Below are 23,539 nucleotides of genomic sequence, written 5' to 3'. Positions count from 1 at the left end.
ATATAAAAACAAGAAGTCAGATTCCTTGGAGCCAAACTGCAAGCAGACTGAGAGACCTCATGACACAGCACAGGATCAAAGTGTTGGAAATATGTTGGAAGAAACAGATAAAAGGCCACAGAAGCAGGAGCAGCGCTTAAGGCCTTACGAGAAGACGGGCGGGTTTCATTGTATTGTGAAGATTCATGACCAAAAACTCGGCTCGTTTGCTAGCTGAGTTTTTGTTTGTCCCCTCTTCCTCTTAGCAGTTTGCAAACTCTGTTAGTAGAAAACACCCAATTTTTGTAATAAAAGAGGTGTAGCGGTGGATGAGAGCTGCTGCGTGAGGTGGACACTGTAACTCACGTTCCTCTCTTCATCGCGAGAAATGGTTAATCACTTGTCTCTCTCTTCTTTTTATTTGTGTCAAAGTGTTGTTTTTTTCAGATTACTTGAACCTGACGTTTACCCTAACCGGGTTCGTTTTAAAAGGATCATAAATGAATCACAATGTCTGGCGACAGTATTCATGACACCCTTTTATTTATCCCTCTTCTTTAAAAACGTCCTCAGGATCAGTCAGGTCAGACTGGGAGCATTTATGAACAATATTTTCAAGCTAATTAGACTTTGACTGGGTCCTTTGAGCACAAGAACACGCATTGATCCAAACCGTTCCATTGTAGCTCTGGCTGTTTGGTTTGGAAACAGCCAGAGCTGGAAGGTGAACCTTTGGCCAGTCTTTTGCAGTCTCTTAACTGGTTTTCTTCCAGTATTGCTCTGTATTTAGCTCCATCCATTTTTCCCCATCAACTATGACCTACTTCCCTGTCCCTGTTGGGGAAGAGAAATCATTCCTAGAGTATGATGCTGTCACCATGTGTCACTGTGTTACTACTGACCCTCCAGGAGCACTGGATTTTATTGAAGGGTTAATACATGCCACACTTTTGAATTTTATTCTCCAAACCGTTAAGCATGTAAAGCATTCATGACTTAAAATGTTGATTATGCACGGGGTGTGTTACCTTAACAACACAGGAGATCTAAAGGCCCGAATTATTACATGAATTGTGATGCTTATTGATCTAATGAGCTCTGCTTTAACAAGACCACCAGCAAGAAGAGCAAAAACCTTCATCTTGATGGATCTCTTGACATCGTAATGTCTTAAGTTTCATCAGGACAGATGGTTCCTTTCTGGTCTGACTTACCATTACATACTGACTAATTTCTTATTTATCCGTTCACCTGGCTGCCAGGCAAATTTCCCTGTGGCGACAACCACGAAATAAAAAGCGAAGTGAAATGTGTTTCCCCTTTCGTATGTCTATTGTTTTGTGGACTGGAGTTTCCCCCTACTGCCAGCTGTCCCAGTGCAAAATAAGTCCAGAGTCAACAGGAACTTTGCTCCATTACAAAAAAGAGGCACAGCCTTTAACCAAAACATCTTAAATAATCCACTTGAAAACAATCTTTTCAAGGTCTTGCAGCTCGCTGTTGATGATATCTTTCTTCAAAGCTAATTCATATGAGAGAGAGAGACATGAAAAATAGAGATTTTTGTGGTCAGAATGTTTTATGTTCTTTTGATGATTAGAAAAACATAATTATGCAAAATGTACTAATATAGTTTAACAATCGCAAACACGCTATACCTACCGATAAAATAAATTGGTATTTTGATAGGTTCTGGCATTTATGCCATCTAATGTACTAATATAGTTTAACAATCGCAAACACGCTATACCGATAAAATAAATTGGTATTTTGATAGGTGCTGGCATTTATGCCATCTAATGTACTAATATAGTTTAACAATCGCAAACACGCTATACCGATAAAATAAATTGGTATTTTGATAGGTGCTGGCATTTATGCCATCAATTATAGGCGATAATTATCAAATATCTGATAAGACGCCTGCTTTTATTCTTTGATAAAGAATAAATGCTCACTAAAACTCAAAAAGCAACAGGGCGCAGGTGTAAGCGCTGTCAGACAATAGCAAAAATAAAAAATAAAATAAATAAATGTCGTGATCCTTCAGGCTATTGAACTTGTCTGCACACACATTTCCTATCAACGGGTACCTGCACTAAGTCGGTTCCGCAGGCGGCGAAGGGTCTCAGCAGAGCGAGCAGCAGGAGCAGCAGCGGCGGTGAGAAGGGCCTCATGACGCCGTCTATCCACGACACTGTGACCGCTCTCTGTGGATGTCTCCCAGCTTCTCCCTCCGGGGAAATAAACATATGTGGCAGGGGGCGGAGGGCTGACATGACGCCATCTGCTGACGGACACGGATAGTAGCCAAACATGAATTAATGAATGAATGAATGAATGAAGTTTTGGTTGAGATGATTTGGATAAAATAAATAAATAAATTAAAAAAAAACTATTAATAGTAGTCATTTAAGAAACAGTGAAATTTAACTGTTAGTTTCTATGAGAGTTTGACCCAGTTTCTCTGATTGCAACATGCTGAGGTTTTTTCCCCCTAAACACAGCGGGTTTTTATTTATTTATTTATTTTTCTTATTCATGGATCATTTCTCTTGTCTGGGATCAGCGGTTGTCATAGTGAGTTGCCACTCGACCATGTGCCCCGTGGGAAGTTGACAAGCCTCTTTGCATGCCTGTCAGAGCACCTCAGTGGCTTTATCTGACAACACAGTAATGGGAGAGATATCTCAACTGCCACTTTAAAAGGACAATGGAGAAGAACAGAGATGCCCCAGGCCAAGAAACTGTCTTAATGCTTTGTAGGGATAATGCTAAGTAAGATCATGTTGCCAAAAAATAGATGAGGGGCTGTGTAAATGTATAATTAATCATAAAAATTAAAATGTGTTACTTTTGAAAAATGTTATTTTAGTACCAGTTTTCAAAAACATTTAAACAGCAACTATACTCCAGAGTACCCAGAAAACCCACACCTGTCCAAATTGTGTGGAACTAGATATTATACTTTAATAATAATATCAATAAATTCAAATGAATTAAATTAAGATTTGGTGGGAAAATTATGCTCGAAGCCGATCTTACAGTAGAAGAAGTGATTATTAAATATTTGCATTTCTGGGTTACCTGGCCTTCAGTGTGTTTATCCTCAACAAACTGTCGGTGTAGTTTTAATGTCCACCACTGGTGGGCAATGCTGAGCCGTTAGCCCTAACAGTGACAAATAGAACGCATTGGAACGGTCAGTGAGCCCAGCGACGCCGGTGAAAGATGGCGTCTCTTCTGCACCCAGATAGAGTCCTCTATCTGGTCCGTGGACAGAAAAGGATTAGAGCCCCCTTATCTCAACTTTATTTTTGTCGCTACTGTAGCGAGTTAAGGTCGCTAGAATGTGTGTCTCATGAGGTACGTTATTTTTTTTCCTTCGATAGCGGGTAACTGCTTTGTTGTTAGCCGATCTGCCTGTCGCTGTGACAGAGGGGCGGGACTTGTTGACTCATCGCACAGATTGTATGGCTAAGCGCCTTGTTGTTCAACTGCTTTTCCTGCTTTTCCGTAATTTTATTGGCTGGACGGATTCACTTCCGTTAGAGTTAGCGTCATGTAGCCTAAATGGGCTAGGTAGTTTAAGCTATACTTTAATCTTGATGTAAGACAATTTATATAACTGAAAAATATATATCTGTACCATAAAGAAGTGAACCCATTTATAATAAACGTTGGGCTGGCTTTGTTATCAGTTATGCCATCTTATTTAGGAAACGTAGCTTCGTAGGCCAATAGTTGGTAACACCACACCCAGAGACGCTACACTGCTTCACTCTTCCAACGCATCTTGGGGGTTTCTATACAACTATCTCATAACGTTTAATTTAAAAAACGCTGTCATTCCTAATAGCTAAATAAATATGCAACCTTTAACTATAGTTGATTTATTTTGTGGGGAAATAAATCCTAAGTTAGGAAGTAATTGTCTAACAATATCATTGATGGCACAACTATTGGTACCCCTACCGATTCCTTTATAATAATTGTAACTACATAATTTTTATTTAAACTTTTGTAAGAACTTCTGATTAGTATTCTTTGACCAGTCATTTACCAGGGCTGTAGATATTACCTGACACTGCTTTTTTTTAATTGTTGCCTCCAAGTTGGACATAGACCAGTGTATATCTTGCGAACACACAGTGAGAAGAATTTTAAGGCATAGAAAACATATCTGAAGATGGTTCTTAAAGAACTGCTTCAGTCCAGTTAAACCCAAAGGTATTCATAATTCTGGGAGATTTAAACATTTACTCTTTATCCAATCGTGAAGTTTGAAATTTAATTTCAGATTAGATGGATATCTCTCAAAATATAATAAAACAAATGCCATTAAAACATAAACATGTCCAACTTGTTAAACTAGGCTGAGGCTTAGTTTAGACTAAGATCAAGCGGTAACAAACTCCAAGTGGGTTTGGTATGAAGCAAAGGATGAACATGTGGGAAAGCACCTCATGACCACTGTTGGATGCTAGAAATTTTGGTTAAATTGTAAGAAATGTTCAAATAAGCGAATATACATGGATTTAAACAGTCAAGATGTTTATTTAAAGGTTGGAAGTTTTCTTCAAGGTTCATAAATATGGCAGGTACTGTACACAAAGTTCAAAAACAAATTACAACAATTGAGAATGATATTCTTGCTGAAGCTATTCACAGATAAACTGACCCCCCTGTTCTTTCTCTGACTCTGTTAATTAGGTGGACTCCCATTACTGTCCTAGTTGTCTGGAGAACATGCCGTCTGCTGAAGCCAAGCTGAAAAAGAACAGGTCACTGATCATCCAATACTTGTTCTACTACTACCAGTTATTTCTCTCTGGAAATGTATTTTGTTTCAGTCGTTGATCCACTTTTATCCCTTTGCTCTCATACAGGTGTGCAAATTGCTTTGACTGCCCATGTTGCATGCACACTCTGTCAACTCGGGCCACTAACATTCCAGCTCCTCTGCCTGACGATCCTACCAAGACAACGATGAAGAAAGCCTACTACCTGGCCTGCGGCTTCTGTCGCTGGACCTCCAGAGATGTAGGAATGGCTGACAAATCAGTTGGTAGGCGTTTTGTCCAATTTGCACATTAATGGGGTCACCATTTTGTTAGCTTTGGGGACACGAAACCTAAGCCAGCTGTAAATTTGCGTTATGACCACTTAAGTCTGATGTTTTGGAGCATTTTGTCTGTTGCAGCCAGTGGTGGATGGCAGGAGCCAGAAAACCCCCACGGTCAGCGGGTAAGTTGTACCCTGTGGTCACTTGAGTACTCTTGAGTTACTCACATGGTTCCTTGGTCACACACTGCATTCTTTTGAATACTTCTCTGAGAAAGTTGCATCCACACATTTCATAGCCTGAGGCAAACGCAAACTCTGTTGCTGGGTTCTTAGGGTTCAGATTCAGCACAAATAACACATTTTTATTACTTTTCTATTTATTTACAGTGAACTTCCAGTCAGAGTGGGCAGTCACATGTTTTGTTCAGCTACAGAGACAGCTGTTACCAATAAGCTGTTAAAATCATATTAAAAGTTGTCAACTTATTTTTTTATTTTTTGTTTTTTTGCCCAGTAAAGGAGTTTAGCAAATGATCACAATCATTATTTGTCATGTGGATTTTTTTTTGGAAAAGTATATTTCCATCCAAGTTAGTTGTTTAAATATAGAAGGAAGCTGGGCTTGCAATACAGCAGATTTAAAATGGATGGTTCTCAAGCTGGAATCATCATTACAGGGTTTCTGTATATCCTTAAAAAAGTTTTACACAAATGTGTCTAAAATCAAGTCTTTAAAATGTCTTAAATTGTAGCTTTTTTGGCATCTGTCGTTGGTAAGTGTAAATGTGTCACCTGTTGGCTGCCTGGTCGTTTGTCTTTGCCACTGGCTCAGTGGATGCATTTTGTATATATAAAAAAAAACTGGCACTAATACAAAATAAAATATGCAATCTTCTTCTTCTTCTGTACATCTAAAGTCCCAAATTAATCTTCTTTTGTAGATCTCTGTTGTGACGCATGTTTAATGGTCTTAAAGAGTCTTAAATCTGCGTTGGTGAAAGCTGCAGAAACGCCGTGTTATGATCTTGAAAGCTTGTGTTTTGTTCAAAAATTCACAAGGAATATGGTGACCTGTCTGTGGATGACTTTTCGTTTGCCACAGATCTCCAAGCTGATTGAGTATTACCAGCAGCTCGCCCACCGAGAGAAGCAGGAGAGAGACAGGAAGAAGCTGGCAAGGAGACGACAGTGCATGCCCCTGGCATTCTCGGTACTCTGCTCCCCCTGAGAGAGCCGCTTTCACGCAACTCTCTCCAAAAATGTCACATTTTTTTCTTTAACCTTTTAAAATGTCAAGCGGCAGTGGTGTCATTTGTTTTGTACTCGCCGAGATCAGCAGCCATCTGCAAAGTTAAAGATCTGATCCACCGCGGCTCGGTCTCGGGTTTAGGCAGAGCAGGTGTCGCTGAGTGCCAGCGTAGTTTTTATTTAAAAAAAAAAAAAAAATTAGTTATGGTTGACCAGTGACTTTGTTTCTGTCTCTGATTGAAATACTGACGCTGTGTCCATCCATTTCTGCTGCTTTTCGTGACCGAGTATCAAAACAGCCTCCGGCTTGTCTGTGGTGATCAAATGGAAAATGTTTATGTTTGTGTACTCCTGCTTTCTGCTTTTAAAGCTAGCTACATTAGCGCCCATTAACTCAAACCTGTGCTTCCTGTCGTATGTTGTAACCTCTCAAGATGTCCCGCGGTTCCACTTTGCCATCTGAAATGATCGTTTCTGTTGCAGTCGCATGTCACCAAATGCCATTAATGTTTTTGCTCGATTGCTTCGGTTTCACCTTCTCTCCTTTTTTGTTTTGTTTTTGTTTTTCCTTTGCTTATGCACTCTGATATTTTGGTTTTTACCCCCTCAAGCAACACACTATTCATGTGGTGGTGAGTTATACTTTCACAATTTGGGTAGTCTTGTCTATTACAGTTGCACTTTTATCTCTTTATTTGTTAACACTGTCACAGAGAGACCTCACAGATCACATGAATGTCTCCTTGGGTAAATTAAGCTTAGATTCACACAAGGGGAGCTTTATGTTTGCATCTTAACATCTGTTTATTTGGAAGGGGGGGTGGAAAAAAACATTTAAGCCTAATTAAGTCAAGAAATCCCCCCTCGTCTTTCTCCAGCTGCTCCTTTGTTCTGTGTTCCTTGTCTTTCACAACAAGATATAAAAACTCTCTCTGGCTTATTTATTGTCTTTAATGTTAAAAAAATACTCCTTTCTGTTTTTGTTAAGAGCTGACATGGATTTATCTCTTAGAGGATTTGTCCTGTAGAAAAATAGCTGTATATTAATTTCATAAATCATTGTGAGTCCCCCGTAGTTGTCTTTTGGCAGTCTGCCTGATCATGTTTTTTTTTATTTTTTTTTTTTTATCCGAATTCACCCAGGAAAAATACGGCCTTGGAACCAGACTGCATAGGCAGAGACCTGGAGCTCCAATAGCCACTCTGGCTGGACTTAGGTGAGTTATCTCTTATCAAATAGGATGAACGCTGCTACTGTACCATCCTGTAGTTAAATGTTTTCATAATTGTGTGACCTCAGGGGGATCGTTACGATTCTGCTCAGTAACTACACTCGTATGTCCCCCCACATCATGACGACTGAGACAAATGTTTTACCTTTCAGCAGCGTTGGTTTTAGGGCTGAAACAATTAATCGTGATGAACCAATTATTCAAATAATTGTCAATTAATTTAGCAATTGATTAATTGTAAATGAAGTATACAGACATATAACAAGATAGATCTGCCTGGTTCAAATTCGCTAAAGGAATGCTATCTTATTGCGTTTTAAGTAATAAAATGTTTATCGTCTTATTTAAAAAAGGAATTGAATCATTTCTGTATTTGCATCTTTTAAATGAAAACATGCAGAATATGCCAATTATTATTTTTTTTATCCAATTACTCTATTAATCGTCAGAATAATCGAATAGAATAATCGATTACTTAATCTTTAGTTACAGTCCTAGTTGGTTTGATTATTTTATCAGCCCTTTCAACATAGTCAACAGTTTATCACCCTTATATCCAGCATCACCTCAGGAAACACAGTTACAACTTAACTTAATAATTAATTACTAACTGGTTGGGTAAAAGCTAGTAAACCAGCTTTTACTGGTCATACTTTCATTCTATGGTCTACACGTGATTTTTACATTTACCAATTGGCTGAAACGTCCCAACACATAATTGGGAGCAGAAGTGGCTCCATCATTATGACTAACCTGAGCCTTCGACAAACCCTTCACCGCTTTGAACTGAAAAGGTTATTATGGGGCTGCAGGATGAGTTTAGTGTTGTCAAATGGTACAAAGTGGGGAAAAAACAAAAACAAAAAAAAAAACAGGAGCTACAGCTGTTACCCAACAATCTTCTAATATAAGTCTTGTCAATATGTCCTGTTATTTGCACTCGACAACTTTAAGTGTATTTAATGCACTAAATGTGGCCTGCATAAGCAACATGGTGCAGAGCCCAGCCAGATATTGGCAAAATCCCAAACACAAAGTATTAGCTTGGTGCCTATTTTGTCAATTCATTGTATCAGCTTCAGTTCTTCATAAAGGATGGGATCAACTCTAGTGGACCGTGTGCAGAAAACTAAAGGTCTTCGCACCAACTTCGCTCATCCATTGCATTACTTTGTTCAGAGTTGCGCAGTGTTGTTGGAACAGGAAGTGGCCACCCTCCAAAAGTGTCCAAAAAGTGTGGGTATGTTGAGGCATTGATTTCACTGGAACCTAATGGGCCAGAAAACGGCCCATAATCCCTTCTGCACCAGACCTTTCCTTTCTGTCACCACAGCTAGCAAACTGCAGGGCGTTGAGTGCCGTTTTCCTGGCAACTGCTAAAGCCAGACTCATTCATTGGATTACCAGATGGAGAGGCGCAGTCTGTCTTTTCACAGACCACATCTCTATTGCTCCAGTGTCCAGTAGCTGTGGGACTGACATCACTGCGTTCAAATGGTTTGCGTCGTACTTGGCGGCGTACAGCCCATAATCCGGCCGGATCGGGTTGCACGATGTGAAAGGACAAAGTGTTCTGTAATGAGGGGCTTATGGTTGTGTGTTTAATTCAGAGCTTTGATATGAAAGGGGATGAAGCAGGCGTGTCCAAAATGCAGCTCAGGGTCTAGTTTTGACGCTTGGAATTATTTTGTACAGCCTCCCTGCATAATTGTATAATGATACAAGTTTCAAAAAAGAGCGAGCAAAGTCCGGTTGACGTAGCTAAACCACAAGACCAAAGTTTTCTACTTTGGTTTATTTGCCAAAGTAGAAAACAATCAATCAAAATTAGGAAACTGTGTGTATTTTTAAGTATACAAAGTAGGACCCATTGTCCCTGCTGCCACCCTTCTGCCGTAAATGAATTAATGATTATTGGGCATCTGCAGGACCTGTTGACCTACTGAGGAGGCTCTGCAAGCATTTAAATTGTCTCTGTTGGAGGAGAGATGCATCCAAAACCTGAAGGACCAAGACTGAAAACCACTCACCAAGAACCTTTTGAACTTTTCATTTGTTTAACCAGCATTGAGCAGCAACAAGTGGGCGAGGGGCAATGGCAGATTTATTAAATTTTTGCCCCTTGAAGCCACTCCAGTGATTCCTCTGGCATCGCAGCAACTCAGGACTATTAATTTGAAACTGCGCTAAAAATATTTTAGTTGTTTTCAAACGTAACGTTTGAAAAGTTCGACCCCTATCTTGCTTAAAGGCTTGTCGGCCTAAAACGTTTGTGTCCCTACAGTCAAAAACCGGTTTGTTTCTTATCGGTGTTTGAAATAGTTTTTGTACTTTTATGTCTCGTGTCTTGATATGCAGTAAAGTGCTCCCTTGGAAGAGAATCAACAAATCACCTGTTTGTGTTTCTTAATCAGCCTTAAAGAAGGTGAGGACCAGAAGGAAATCACAATCGAACCCGCTCAGGCCCTCGACGAAGTGGAGCCCCTGCCTGAGGACTGCTACACCAGACCCATCAGTTTACCCGAAGGTAGGATTTTTGTCGAGAAGCGTCTCTTGATTACCTTGCGACGGTTGCTGAGGAGAATCTGTGTCTGCGTGTGCGTGTGCGTGTGCGTGTGTGTGTGTGTGTGTGTGTGCGTGCGTGCGTACGTGTGTGCAGTGACCACGCTGCGCCAGCGGCTGCTGCAGCCAGACTTCCAGCCTGCAGGAGCTTCTCAGCTCCACCCCAGACACAAACACCTCCTGATGAAGCGCTCGCTGCGCTGCAGGGTCAGTACAGCTCCGCTATTTTTCACGGCTCTCTTAAAGCCTTGTTTATTTTTTCTTTAGGGGACGAGGGATGGCTGATCTAATTTGTAAAACGTTGTTTTTCTTAATTACTTTCCTCAGAAATGCGAGCACAACCTGAGCAAGCCAGAGTTTAATCCAACTTCAATCAAGTTCAAAATTCAGCTGGTGGCTGTGTGAGTAGTTGTCGGTGTGTGTGTATGTGTGTGTGTGTGTAGTAAATCAGCCTCAGGCCCGATTAGGCTAATCTGGTTGAAAATTGATTGTGCAGCCGTAAATACATGTTCCAGCGCGTGGGTTTAAAGAAATATTGTTCTGGAAATTAAACAAATTTCAGCTCTAAATACTGGATTAAAGTCAGGCAGAAACGATTTGGTTACAGTTGAGAAAATTGAATTAATAATTAATAATTTAACAGCTCAGCGACCTGCGAATTGTTAACAGAGTTTGGCTGTTTGGCTGTCGGTGAAGTTGTTGCTCTGCTTTCCTCCGTCAGGAGCTACATCCCTGAAGTAAGAATAATGTCCATTCCAAATCTCCGATACATGAAGGTCAGTTTCTGCCACTTGGTTTTGTCCATCTGCATCACATTCTTAAGAAAACAAACAAACAAACAACAACAAAAAAACATTAGTTTCTCAGCTAATGCTGTCAGGGTCCAGAAACTGTAAACCAGCCTGGATCACCTCCATCATTACATGTGAAATAATGAAAAGTTTCACCTGTTTGTTTTTTTTTCTTTTCTTTTTTTTTTTCATTTGTGTTGCGTGTTAATGATCAATGTTGATAGAATTGTGATCTTTTTATGATTTTGTTTCTCATTTAACATAAGAGATGCAGGGAAACTGAAACACAGCCTTATTTAAAACCTGCACACTTGATACTGTTATGTTACACAACAAATAAGTTTAAAATCGGTATAAGATGTGAAGCATGTTGTCATCTTCAGCACAAATTCACATGTTTGTCTGGAAAAATGTGGAACATTTCCTTTAGCAAACTGCTTGAAATCAACTTTGATGATGAGAGACATCGTATTGGAGCCGGTCAGCGACATTCACCTTTCTTTTCTCTTTGCTGTTGGCGTAGGAGAGTCAGGTGCTGCTAACCCTGACCAACCCGGTGGAGAACGTTACTCATGTCACACTGGCTGTTTGTGAAGACGACGATCCTGATGATGTCAACAGCACTTCCAAGGTACGTTTTGATTCTGCTGTCGCCAAGTTGTTTTAACGGGTCTGAAACTGCTGGATGTGCCGAAGTTACGTAAAATGTTCTTTGTTGCTGTGTTGAAATATGTTCAGCAAGAATTTATACAGTTACTATAATTATTAAGAGGACAAATACCCGGCCTTTTAAAACGTCCTTCATTGTTAGAAGCTCAGATTTTTTTATTTATTTTTTGTAATTTAACATTATGAAGTGTACATTTAAAGAACACCCCCTTTTTTATTTCACTGGGAACATTTATGGAAAGTTTTATTATGTTTGAAACTTGTTTCCTGTGCAGGTTCTTGTTCCCAGTAAGGAACTGGTCTTGGCAGGGAAGGATGCTGCAGCTGAGTACGACGAACTGGCAGAGCCTCAGGACTTCCAGGATGATCCAGAGTGAGTAAACGAAACTGATCTCTCACACACACACACGTATACACACTCACTGAATCAATGCAGAACCCTCAAACTTATCTCTGTCCCTTTTTTCTCCAGCATCGTCGCCTTCAGGAAGTCCAACAAGATTGGTTTCTTCATCAAAGTGGTCCCTCTGAAAGAAGAGGACACGGATGTCACCGTTTCATTTCGGATGCGCCACGACTTCCGTAACCTCGCAGCTCCCATCCGGCCGAGCGAGGAGGGGGGCGACGCTGCTCACGAGGCCGTTTGGCTCACTCATCATGTAGAGCTGAGGCTGGGGCCGCTCGCTCCCTGAGTGCAAATAAAATCCTTTAGCGTTCGCCAACTAGTCTCTTTAAACTCGCGTTCGTTTAGGGGAAGCCGACGGAAAGTTGCTTTTGTTTTAATCTTACCCGACGTCACCAGTGACGGCACAATAACCGTCGTCCGCGTCTTCGCTCGGGCGTTAAATTATAGGAAACTGTTGTTGACTGCTGCATCGGTTCCATCTCTTTTTAAATGATTGTTGTGCTGCTCCACGGCAGGTTACATTTCACTACATCATCCTTTCTCTGCCGAAACACTATACAGTCTATTAGTACGAAGCAGCTTCTGTGTGGGAGGTTAGGATGTATTGATGTTGTGCTTACAGTGTTTTCTTTATTTCCTCTGTCTGTCCGGTTATAATTCACCGTAGCGCCTAGGTGGTGCGAACTATTCGGACCGGAACCCCAGCGAGCAGAATCACGAGAGACGAGAACAATCCGAAAGAGTCGCCGCCTCTGCTCCGTTTGTTTATGCGTCTTTGTCAGCATCATTTTCCGCAGACCGTAGTTTTCCATTTGCTTGCATGCTTTATCTATATGAAATACAGCAAACGTTGACGTCTTCACGCTCCGCACTCTCTCAACACACCTGCCTATATATTTTTGCTGCTGTACAGGAATCTATTTAAATCACTTCTCACACAATAACCACTTTGCATTTAAGGTTTACTGACTAAAACGTCTCGGCGCATTTAGCAGCTCATTGAACGCGCACACGGGCTATTAATCTGAGATCGCCTCCAAGTTTATGCGCCCGGATCTATCCGCCATTTTACAGGACTGATTAAAGGTAGCCTCGTCTCTGTTGCCCACCGTCAAATGTAACTGCCTCCATTAAACTAAGGGAAGGTCGGGGAAAATAGTTTTAGGTACAAAAAGCTCATCATGTATTTGTACTTGAAAACTTTTCCTCCTCTTGGTTGGCAAGTGTTACCGACAACCCTGTAAGTGGATGTTGTGCAAAACTGTCCCATGTGTTATCCTTTGGGGGAAAAAATAAAATAAAATAGAGTTGTACATCAATTAATCTGCACTACTGGCTAATAAATTAGTAACATGCTGTAATGGATCTGTTTGCTTTTTATGGCATCAGTTAAATGCGACTTACATTATTTAATCAGGTGCTCTTTTATTTTTTTCTATGGATTATCTCCGCACACGGTGCGCACAATAAAATCATTCGACCGGAATTATGAAGGATGGAGCTTCATTAATTACTGCTCACTTTGTTTTTGCTTTCAATTAATTTCAGAGAGCGAGAGAGTGGTGCACCTTGAGCTGCCTGGCTCCTAAATTGGAAAAGTCTCACTTCTTTTCATTGCCAAATATTCATCGAAAGTTTCCCCAATTTTCATTTGTACATAGATTTCTTATGCAAGAAAAAAAGCAAAAGTATGACACTTTAAGTATTTAAAGTGTCATAAATATGGAAAAAAAAAAAGTTTTATTTCTAGACTTTTTCCTTCCTGGCCAGTACTCCTTAAATCCTTTCAAATATTTTCCCTTTCTTCCCAGACAACATTTTACAAGCGAGTCCCAGGGATCGTCTTTGGCCTCCTGTTAATTTCCTGTTGTAGATGTGATACGTGCCTTTGGTTTAAAATTAAAAAAAAAAAAAAAAGTAGCTGCACGGGTTCAAAATGTGTTGCTCAGTCTGAGCCGACGTCTCTGACTGAGAATCAGCTCATCTTGCAAATATGGATTGCATTTGGTCAAACCACACAGTCCTCCCTATTGTGAGATCAGACCCACTTAGGACCCATTTAGCCTGAGTTAAAGCCTTATTGAGCCCAAATACAGATGTTGGGGGCGGTGGGGAGGTCGAGCCATCCAGAATCTACTGCACACCTTTCAGATCAGTCTGGCTTTAAATGTGGAATCCAGAATACGAGGAAGGACAAATTAACGGATGCAACTTTTGCACTAATGATAACGTTTTTCCGTGTTCCAGTCTCTTTGGTGAAGCCCATCCATTCTTTGTCTAACCTGAGTGAAGTTGCCGCCCCGTCTGTGCTGTTGTAATTAAGATTTTTGCAAAAAAAAAAAGTCTAGAGATCAGCCTGCTGCCCGCTCCTCTAGCCCATTAACAAAATGAAACAAAAGTGATATAAATTAATTGTGCAGCTAAATTTTTAGTTGCTCAGCTGATTGAGCACAAGTTAGATTTTTTTATTTTTAATTTGTGGTGGTTGATCTTTGATGGCCTCTAGAAACATTTCTCAATCATATTACAAGATTTTGCAAAATGTATAGGAACTCTGACTCTACACTTTTAAACAGTGAGTCAAAAGAGTTTTCAGACTTAAGTTTATTTTTTCTGTTCAAGTTAATCTGAGAAGCTGAGTTCTCTCGTATGGCTTTTGTTAAAAGAGGAAAGAGGAAGAAACTTCAGTTGATGATTTTCCCCACAGGATGGCGCCACAGGCAAGCAGATTTTTACACTGCAGACATAAACGTAGTGGAGCTTAGAGAGGATAGAAGCATCTAAATCCAGCCTTGAGTTTTATTTTGGGTTGTCCATGGAAAACAGAACAATGAGTTCTGACAAACACTTAAAATCCGACCTTTTCTCTTCAAGGTTTGAGTCAGGAGAGCAAAATCTCTGCATCAGAAGCAGAGGCTAATGATTTTTTTTCATTTTTTTTTTTCAGCAGGTATCGTTTTCTTCGTTTTCTTGCTCTACACTTATCAGCCCCGTTCAGGGGGATGATCTGCACACCCGCTGTGGTGTTTTTTTTTTTGTTTTTTTTTTGAAAAGGCAGATCAGATATTGTGAGTTGCAGGTGTGTTGGCGCTCCCCACCGAGGCCCTCTGCTTAGTAAACACACCCAGTGGGTCTAGGTAATAAAGCCATGATTTTCTTTTATCTTTAGCACATATAAACTACCCCCCAAAAAACGGGGACGGGGGTGGAGGGACATCACAGAAGCTACAAATCACCACAGAAGATGAGATAATGAAGAACACATGGGGCGAGTCCACAGCAAAACAACCCGGACTCCCTCATCAAACCGAGCCGATGATGGCAGTAGCTTAGCGCACAGCAGTCGTGCTAAACACGACCTTCTGGGCTGCTGCGGCGCAGCTGACAATATTTTTTACTTTATAAGAAGAAGATGCAGCGTTTTGCTTGGTGGGCCTGTACGCACCATAATTTCATTTAGCTCAACAGAGAGAGGCAATGAGAAATAACTGGACTGCGTGTGGCACGTTGCGATTTGTGCATATAACTGTGTCATGAGCAGGCCTCGAAAAATCTCCCCCCCCAAAACCCATCTGCAAGACAAATTCCTGGCTTTCCCCCAGTCGGATTAAATATTTTCCTGGATGGAGACGGGAATAATTTCCCATACGCCACGGCATGCTAAAAACCGTTAGCAGAAAAAAAAAAAAACATATCTTTTCCTACAATATTAAGACAATTCTGTAGATAAACTTGATCTTTTTGTGCTGAATCACACAAAAGAAGTCAAACCTCTTAATCTTTTTCTAATTTTTACTTCACTGTGTTTTGTCAGGATTTTTTGGGGATAGATCCAACATACAGTAGGAAAAGCCTGTCTCAAAAGTAACTGTGTTACCAACTGAGTCCATATATCTCCTAATTGGTAACTAGAGTCCAAACGGCATCTGGAAGATGAAGGAACACAGCCGGCAGATCAGAGGTAAAGTTTAAATCGGAGTCTAAAAAACAATTAAACTTTCCACCATCTTCCATCTGAAGATGGAAGGAGTAACGACTGCAAACCTACCAAGGCTTGGATGTCCACTTAAACAGACAGGCTTGGGAAATGAGAACATTAATCGCAGAAGCAGCCAAGAGGCTTATGGTAGCTCTGGAGGAGCTGCAGAGATCCACACTTCAGGTAGGGGGATGCAGAGAGAACTGCGTACGGACCGCAAACATTTGGATTCTCAAACATGCTCTCCATTGAGAAATTCCGCTCGAGTGATATTGAATAGAAGTGAAGAAATGGTAGAAAAACGCTTCAAAAGACTTGCAGATGCGATTGCACTAAAAGTTGATTCTCCAAATTAGTGACTAATTACAAATCCTTTCGACACGCAGCATTTGTTGTAACGTGAGAAAAATGGAACATTTCACAGCACGTGAATACTTTTTGCACTGAGTTATCCAAAGGTGTCTTCACTTCACACCACTTTCTGTTTTCCCAAGACTAACTTGTTTATTTCTGAAGACATCCGGCTTTGGCCGGATGAAAGCTTTCCCACCGGATTACTAGTCTGACTGCACCCAGGATCTTTCCGCGATTACATCATCACGCAAACCACCAGTAAAACTCACCCAAAGTGAAATGAGAGAAAAGCACCACCTCAGCAGAGACAGGAAATCCCCTCCTTTTAATGAAAAAAAAAGAAAAGAAAAAGATCATATTTTGATTCCTATCAGACACAGACAGTATGCAGAAAGGTTTGTTTTCCCCATCAGGTCTGTCGGGTGGATTATTACCACTAATGTAATCCTCAGAAGGATCTCCCGTTTTTGCCTTCTACAATGGTTTGGACACATTCCTGTTTCTGGGCATGTCATCAAGGCAAAAAAACAAAGAAAAAGGAAACCTAGTAGCTCTTCAAATTCACGTCTCCCGTTTTTTTTTTTTTTTTTTTTTAGGTTGAGTTGCAGGCCTGGAGGTGCTCGGAGTGATTAATCACCTCCTTCATTTTCTGCTCACCAGACCATCATCTGGTTAATTAGTGGTAATTGATGGTGTCTGCCCAGATGAATAACTGCAGGCATGTGGGTTTCCAGAGCTGCGAGAGCCAAACTTGTGAAACCTTAGCTTTTCAAGAGGAAGGGTGATAAAAAAAAAAGTCCACTTTTCATCCAGATTTTCCCTCTGTTTCCTCTCGCTGCATTGCGATGGCTGCTGGTTGGTTGGTTGGAATGTTGATTTTGGATGCTGCGATCATAAAATTTCGCTCTGAGAAAAACGGCTGACCCTGGACGCTCGCTCTGAAACCCCGCCTGACTCAACTGACAGAGACGCCGCTCTCGTCTGCGCTTTCATTTATAATTTTTTTATTTTTATTTTTTTCTTTGCTCGTGTGCGCACAACTTTGTATGTAAGGGGCGCAAAAGTGTGTCAGGAACCCAAACCCGAGGCCTTGTGGGACTCTGTCGGGAAGAAGCTGGCGGTGGGAAAAAACAATCTCCTGTTTGCTTGTAATGTTGTTACTCAGTGGAAAATGTGAAGTGTCAGTGAAAGCCAGATAACTGGGAGTGCGCAACTTCAGCGAAGGAAGCAATAATTTAACAGAAGCCTGATGGTTTGTCAGTATTTGTTAGAGCTTTCTGTTATTTGCTCACCAAAACTGCATATCTGAAATAGTGTTGAAATAAAGTATGTGGGTGACTCAGAAAAAAGAAAAAAAAAAGAAAAAAGATAGGCCTCAGTCTATTTGAATCATCCCCACAGTGCTTTGAGTGGTAGGAATAAATAATTATTAAAGCATCTTGAGGTATAAATATGTCTGCAAGTTCCATTTATTATCCTATGAAGTTTTTCCTCATTTTTCTCATATTGCAACCATAATCATCTTTACGTCTGATTGGAATCTTATGTTATGAACGACTGGAAGTAAAGAAAAAAAAAAAGCAAATAATGTGGCATTGTTGTTTTGACTGAGTCAATACTTCACTACAGCCAAATCCATTCATCTTCAGACATTTTTGCCTTTGACAAAAAAAAAGAAAAAAGAGGAGAAAAAACCCAAATTTTGTCAGATTCTCACCTGTATCCACGTCTGGCCTTTGACTAAACCGTTGTATCACCTGAATATTACGCTTTTAGTTCTGGTTTTTACGTCATCTAAATGGTTGAAACAACGCAACAGATTAGAGTTTGATTTTATTGCCTCTGCCTTTGCTTTTAGCTCGATAAAGGCGAGTACAAGATAATCCCCAGCAGTAAGTACAGTTTCATTAATTAAATGAAGTGCATGCCTCGGAGAGAGCCAGCCACACACGCCAGCGATAATGCACTGCAAAGTGAATAGATGATCCCAATTAGGACAACATTTGTAGTGGAAGTCGTATTATTGTATCAGTCTGGCTGCTTGTTTCTTGCAGCCTTCTCGCGCAGCTATAAGCCCCATTAGGCCCGGATGAAAAGGTGTTAGCGGCGGAGTGTGGGGCAGATTGATGTCTGGGACCGAAGTGGAGAGTTTCTAGCCGCGCAGAGGCTGTAAGGCGTGCAGACGGCCGTCACTGTAAATCCACGTCCGGCGGATGCGGGTGCACGAACACACTCGCACGTCCCAGCGCCAGGCTGTGCAGTAATTCAAACACGAGAGGGAGACTTGATCAATACACGTAATCAATGGGGGCATCTTTAGATTTACAGCTCAAGAATATAGATTGGGAAAGTGGAAATGTGAATTTTGATTCCTGTCCCCAGGCATTAATGTCCCAGCAGACAAAAACTGACTGTTGCTGAGGATTTGTTTTTTATCAGGTGCACAAGACAAAACGACACGATGCGTTTTACATAGAAACTGAACGTGGTTGATCATTGACCTGATGATGGGTCATTATGTTGGGAGTCCAGGTTGGGAACTTGGTCAACCTTAGTGCAATCCAGGAAATGCTTTGACTCAGTACCTAATTTGAATGAGAGATCATGATTTATGAGCAGGACAAAGCAAAAAAAAAATCATGACCCATAAACATCTGCATATTTTGTCCTACATAGAAAACATACAGTCAGAGCTAAAGTGGAATGATTAAAGCTTAGACTTGGATGGCCCAGTCAAAGTTCACAACTAAATCCAAAAGACAAGAGTTCCCAGACATTCTCAAATGTGCTAAATATACATGTGTGCCACACGTTGACGATGCCTTTCAAAAAAGAAATGCAAAATCCACGGATTATTTTGCTTTGTGCAGATTTTCACAATTGTGCACAAGCTTTTTGGTCAAATAAAACCCCAATGAAACACAGAATATAGTTGAAGCATGATGACTGAGAAAGTCTAAGAGCTAGAAGAAGCGCTCCAGTTCTCTGCACTGAGCCAGGATGACGACTTCAGACTGTGATGATATTCCTGCCCGTAATTGTTATTTGTTGATGTTTCAGTCGTCGGGATCTGCGCGGAGTCGGTGGAAGTTTGTTTGCCTTTGTCTAAACCTTGTTGTCCTCTTTTAATTTCCTGTTGATCCGACTCCGGGATCCGATTTCCCGCCTGCGTGGGACAGATAATCTTGTCAATCTGCTGACTTTGCGAGGGAGAATTTAACGCGATTCAGCTACCGAGGCTTTTATCTTGGAGTCTCCCCCCACCAGCAGCAGCAGCCAGCAGCACCATGCTGTTCGCTGCTGGAGTCCCGGCCTCATCGGGGTGGGGGGCTCCTCGCATCTGTTGTCTGTAAGTTTGAAAAGTAGTGGTTGAGAGGACCCGATTGCAGTTTACGAGGCGGTACAGTGTCACAAAGAGCTGGTTTTAATTCAGCGTGGCAGGCAGACGGCTGAAGGGACGGCGTTGCCCCGGAAGTAATCCGACGCGACCTCAGGACGAAAGAGGTCAAAGAAGAGTAATGAAGATAAAGACAGGGAGGGATTCAGAGGCCGTGGGGGAAAGAAATATGTCTTCAGAGGACGGGGAACATGGACTCCTCTAACGAGGAGACATTCCACTCCTTGTGGAAATCGGAAAACACACATTCCACGTGTGTTTTCTTCGGATGTAAATACTGCAGGGATTTTAAAAAAAGTATTTGCCTTTGCAGATTTCTTCTGTTTTTGTCTATTTTTTGTTACCTAGAAAAACGTTTAAATAACACTAAAATGGTCAACCCAACCGAAAGCGCAGTGTAGAAATATAAATACTCTCTCAATAAATCGGAAATTAACCAATTAAACACTTTTCTGCTTGATTTCATTATGCGTGATTTTTTTTTTCTTTTTTTGACGGGTTAATAAATAAAATTGTAATTTGAAAATGTTATTTTCCGCCGCTGGATGCACACGCAGCAGCTCAGTGGGTGACACCTCACAAGCGGCCTTGACCCAAAAGAACCTGACCTCGCTCTCTAAATCAACACGTCTCCCCCCGGATCCGTCCAGAGCTGGAGAGACTTTCCCGAGGCTGAACGTCGACACCAGGACCACCACCGAGGTTTAGCCTTCGAGCAGATTAAAGTCACATGGAGATTTCTCTGCTGTCATAGAGACGGTGTGTTTTTTTTTTTTCAAATTCAGAGGGAAAGTAGAACAACGTGTGGGTGTCGCAGCTCCCAGGGCTGCGGTGACTTCATGCTCTGCCGATGTGGTTCCGCTTCATATTGTTCGCTCACAGCGGGCAAACTTCCAACACGGCCTTTTATTGAGGTCCTTTTTTTTTTTTTGTCTTCGCTTCGCTGACCTCATAAATATTTTCATGCTGACGGTTATCACAACATAACACTACGAAAAGCTCAACCAAACATTATTTGTTCTTCTCTGGAAAAAAAAAAGTCATCCATGTTTCTGTCTTTCTTAAAAACCAATTTCTCCTGTTTGATGCTTCTTTGCCTGCTTCAGTTCATTAGTTTTTTTTCCCACCAGACTACAGCTTCAGTTTAGAAAAAGAAAATGCAAGTTTTAAAGGTCATTTAAGAAAAACCTTCTTCTTTGGTACTTTAGCGAAGGGAGTGACTTGAACAGAGCTCTAATCACAGCTTTTACTCGCGTGCAGTCTTTTCTTTTTGAAAAATTGAAAAATCTTTTAAAGAATCAGTCCAACTTAGCGACATTTGTTGTGGCAAGTTTGTATCTAATCTCAAACTTTTTGTTACCTTCATTTCTGTCTCTCTTGAAACCCAGCTCTTCCTGTTTCGTGGAAGAATTTCCCCCGTTTTTGCACGATTTCGTCATTGTTTTTTCACCAGACCGAGGCTTCATCTTAGACAAGGACATGCAAGTTTTCAAAGATCATTAGAGAAAAACCGTCTCTAGCCAGCAACCAGCCTTTTAGCTGTGTCATGGAGCTAAAGCCCATTGTGTCCTCTAAGCCCCTGCAACAGCCCCTCTGGAGGCAAACAGCTTCAGGCTCGGACCAAGAACTTTACTAGAAGGTCAAACCCGCCCTTAATTAGGATCATCAAATCCAAGACCCCACCGCAGTGTTTGAATCTATTAGCGAGTCTTTTTGCTCAGTCTTGGTTCACCTACGGGCAGGGACAGGAGGCGACGGTTTCCTTGAGCTCCAGCCCGAACAGGAACTCGGTACCATCGGCTATTTATTTTCTCATTTTCTTATTCAGCTCAGTAACTGGATAGGCCCAGATGGCTGGCCGCTGGCGAGATTGACAGGCGCATATTTCAAGCTGTTTATATTTGACGGGGTCTCCGGGGGCGGTTTCATAACTTACATAGCTGTTATATCAATACCTGATGAGTTTACACATAGCGGTGTGCTGCCAAAAACATTAACAAGAGCAAGTTTGTTTATTATAATTTTTTTTTTCAGTTGTTTGGTCTCCACAGGAATACTCGAGGAAAATAATAAAAAATAAAAAATAAAAAAATGGACGCTGCAGTTTGTGTGCTGAGTGCCACCTATCTGACAGAGCAGATGCTTTCTCTGGATGCTCTGTTAAATATTGGCCCCGTCTCCCCCAATACGGAGCCCAAAAGGAAACACACACATTTTTTTTTTTTTCTTTTTTGGTGCAGATTGTTAATATGCAAAATCATCTGAACTTTCTTGCTTTGGAATGCATTCTCTCCACTTTTAAATGTATCTCTTCTCCAAAGAACCCCTCCCCCCCAAAAAACGAAAAAACAAAACAAAAAAAAAAAACAGGAAAATGTGACTTTAATTCTCCCCCAGGCTGTCCTAATTTCTTCAGAACGGAGATACGGTGGAACCAGAGCCGCCCGTTTGCCCTGGCTGCAGACGGTGATTTGATTTGCCAACGGAAAGCTCAAGTTGCTGATGTTACAGCTGTTTAAATGTTTCTCTTTGCTTGTCCAGCATGCTGAAACACATTTAATGAAATACACTGGTAGGATTTCACTTGTCAGTCAGAGGGATCTTTTGCTGTCTGTCAAAACACACATTCAACACATTAACTAAAGTTCTCTCTTGGACTCGTCCCACCGAGCGAGCAGACGCCGACTCTGAGCGTGAGCGACACGTCTCGCTCCTTCTCCAAGCTTCTGTTTGTTTACTTAATGACACGATTATGCAAGGAATTTGCTTAATGTCTGCCAAGGGCCCAGGTTCGCACACCTCGGATAATGAAGTTGCCGCTGTACGACAATGTTAGCGTTTGAATCACTCTTCTAGAGAGAAAAGTGAGAGCAGATGATTCTGCAGTGACATTAGAGTTTGACCACCTGTCGCTGCTTCAAAATAGAAATCAGAAGCTGTAAATAAGTCCACAGTGAGCTATTTAAATGAGTAGCTTGGCAAAAACCGCTCTCTTCTAATGTGCTTTTTGTTTCTACGCCAGGCTTTTGCATCTGTGCTATTCTCATATGGTTCATAAACATGAGCCTGTGATATCAGCGTGCTTTCATAGCTGCACTCCTGACTGAAGCGAAAATGAGTAATTATCACTTCATATGTTTGGTTTGTCCTAACTCGTTGCATTTCTGTTTTCTATTTTATTTCTTTAAAGCAGTGAATTATGCCGAAACTCTTCTCTCCTCTCGATGAGAACTCCAACAGCCTTTTAATTCCTCATTTTTTGAATGAAAAATTAAAGGAATGATTGTGTTTTTTTTTTAATCAGGATTGTAGTCTAATCTTTCTCCTGTCATAACGAAAAAAAATAGATTAATGGTGTAGAAATTCAGTCAGAATCGACTGAATTCATCTAATTTGACGCTTTTGCACCCAAACTACACGACGATTCAGGAACATGAACCTGTTTTTTATAACTTGTCATTTTCTTTTAACGGTGAATTTTGTATTTGTGGCTGCCTCTCGGCCAGGACTCCCTTGAAAAAGAAGTTTTTAATCTCTAAGGTTTTGTATCCTGTTAAAATAAAGGTCTAAATAAAAACAACATTTTAAAAAGTAAAAAAAAATAATAATAAAAAAACAGTCTGCAGAGATGGTTCTCTTTGCTTGTTTTGATTTCCGTGTTAAATACCTCACTGATATGATAATATGTTAATATAATATAACTTTGAGTACTTTTTCTTTAACTTTGCAAACAGGTTGGACACCTAAAAGTGTTGCTGTTAGAGTGACATCAGTGCTTTATACCACAAGTATAGGTGCGTTTATCGATCAAAAAAAAAATACACGTATATATATATATATATATATATATATATA

General features: G+C 40.8%; 1 protein-coding gene and 1 long non-coding RNA gene across 3 annotated transcripts; one reads left to right on the top strand and one right to left on the bottom strand.

The window, feature by feature from the left end:
• The first annotated feature begins 3,144 nt into the window (after positions 1-3,144).
• Positions 3,145-13,315, top strand: dctn4 (dynactin 4). Of its 2 annotated transcripts, XM_007561545.2 has the most exons (14): positions 3,145-3,345; positions 4,693-4,763; positions 4,869-5,047; positions 5,183-5,226; positions 6,149-6,256; positions 6,906-6,926; positions 7,438-7,511; positions 9,941-10,053; positions 10,186-10,295; positions 10,416-10,489; positions 10,810-10,864; positions 11,403-11,510; positions 11,824-11,921; positions 12,021-13,315. In XM_007561545.2, the coding sequence occupies exons 1-14, from the start codon at positions 3,211-3,213 to the stop codon at positions 12,238-12,240; spliced, it is 1,410 nt and encodes a 469-aa protein (XP_007561607.1). In that variant the 5' UTR covers positions 3,145-3,210; the 3' UTR covers positions 12,241-13,315. The 2 variants fall into 2 exon arrangements, with proteins under 2 accessions (XP_007561607.1, XP_007561608.1); XM_007561546.2 differs by lacking the exon at positions 6,906-6,926 and having other exon boundaries at positions 3,147-3,345.
• A 1,583-nt stretch (positions 13,316-14,898) lies between these two features.
• LOC107837265 (uncharacterized) lies at positions 14,899-22,914 on the bottom strand. The gene is made up of 2 exons (XR_001663285.1): positions 19,938-22,914; positions 14,899-19,907 (listed from the first exon to the last, which is right to left on the bottom strand). It is a non-coding gene; the product is annotated as an uncharacterized LOC107837265 (long non-coding RNA).
• Between the last annotated feature and the right edge of the window lie 625 nt (positions 22,915-23,539).

The sequence above is a fragment of the Poecilia formosa genome, unplaced genomic scaffold (assembly GCF_000485575.1).
Source record: "Poecilia formosa unplaced genomic scaffold, Poecilia_formosa-5.1.2 Scaffold128, whole genome shotgun sequence".
NCBI classification, from domain to species: Eukaryota; Metazoa; Chordata; class Actinopteri; order Cyprinodontiformes; family Poeciliidae; genus Poecilia; species Poecilia formosa.
The sequence above is the reverse complement of the archived record's forward strand: the minus strand, read 5'-3'. Positions and strand labels throughout refer to the sequence as shown.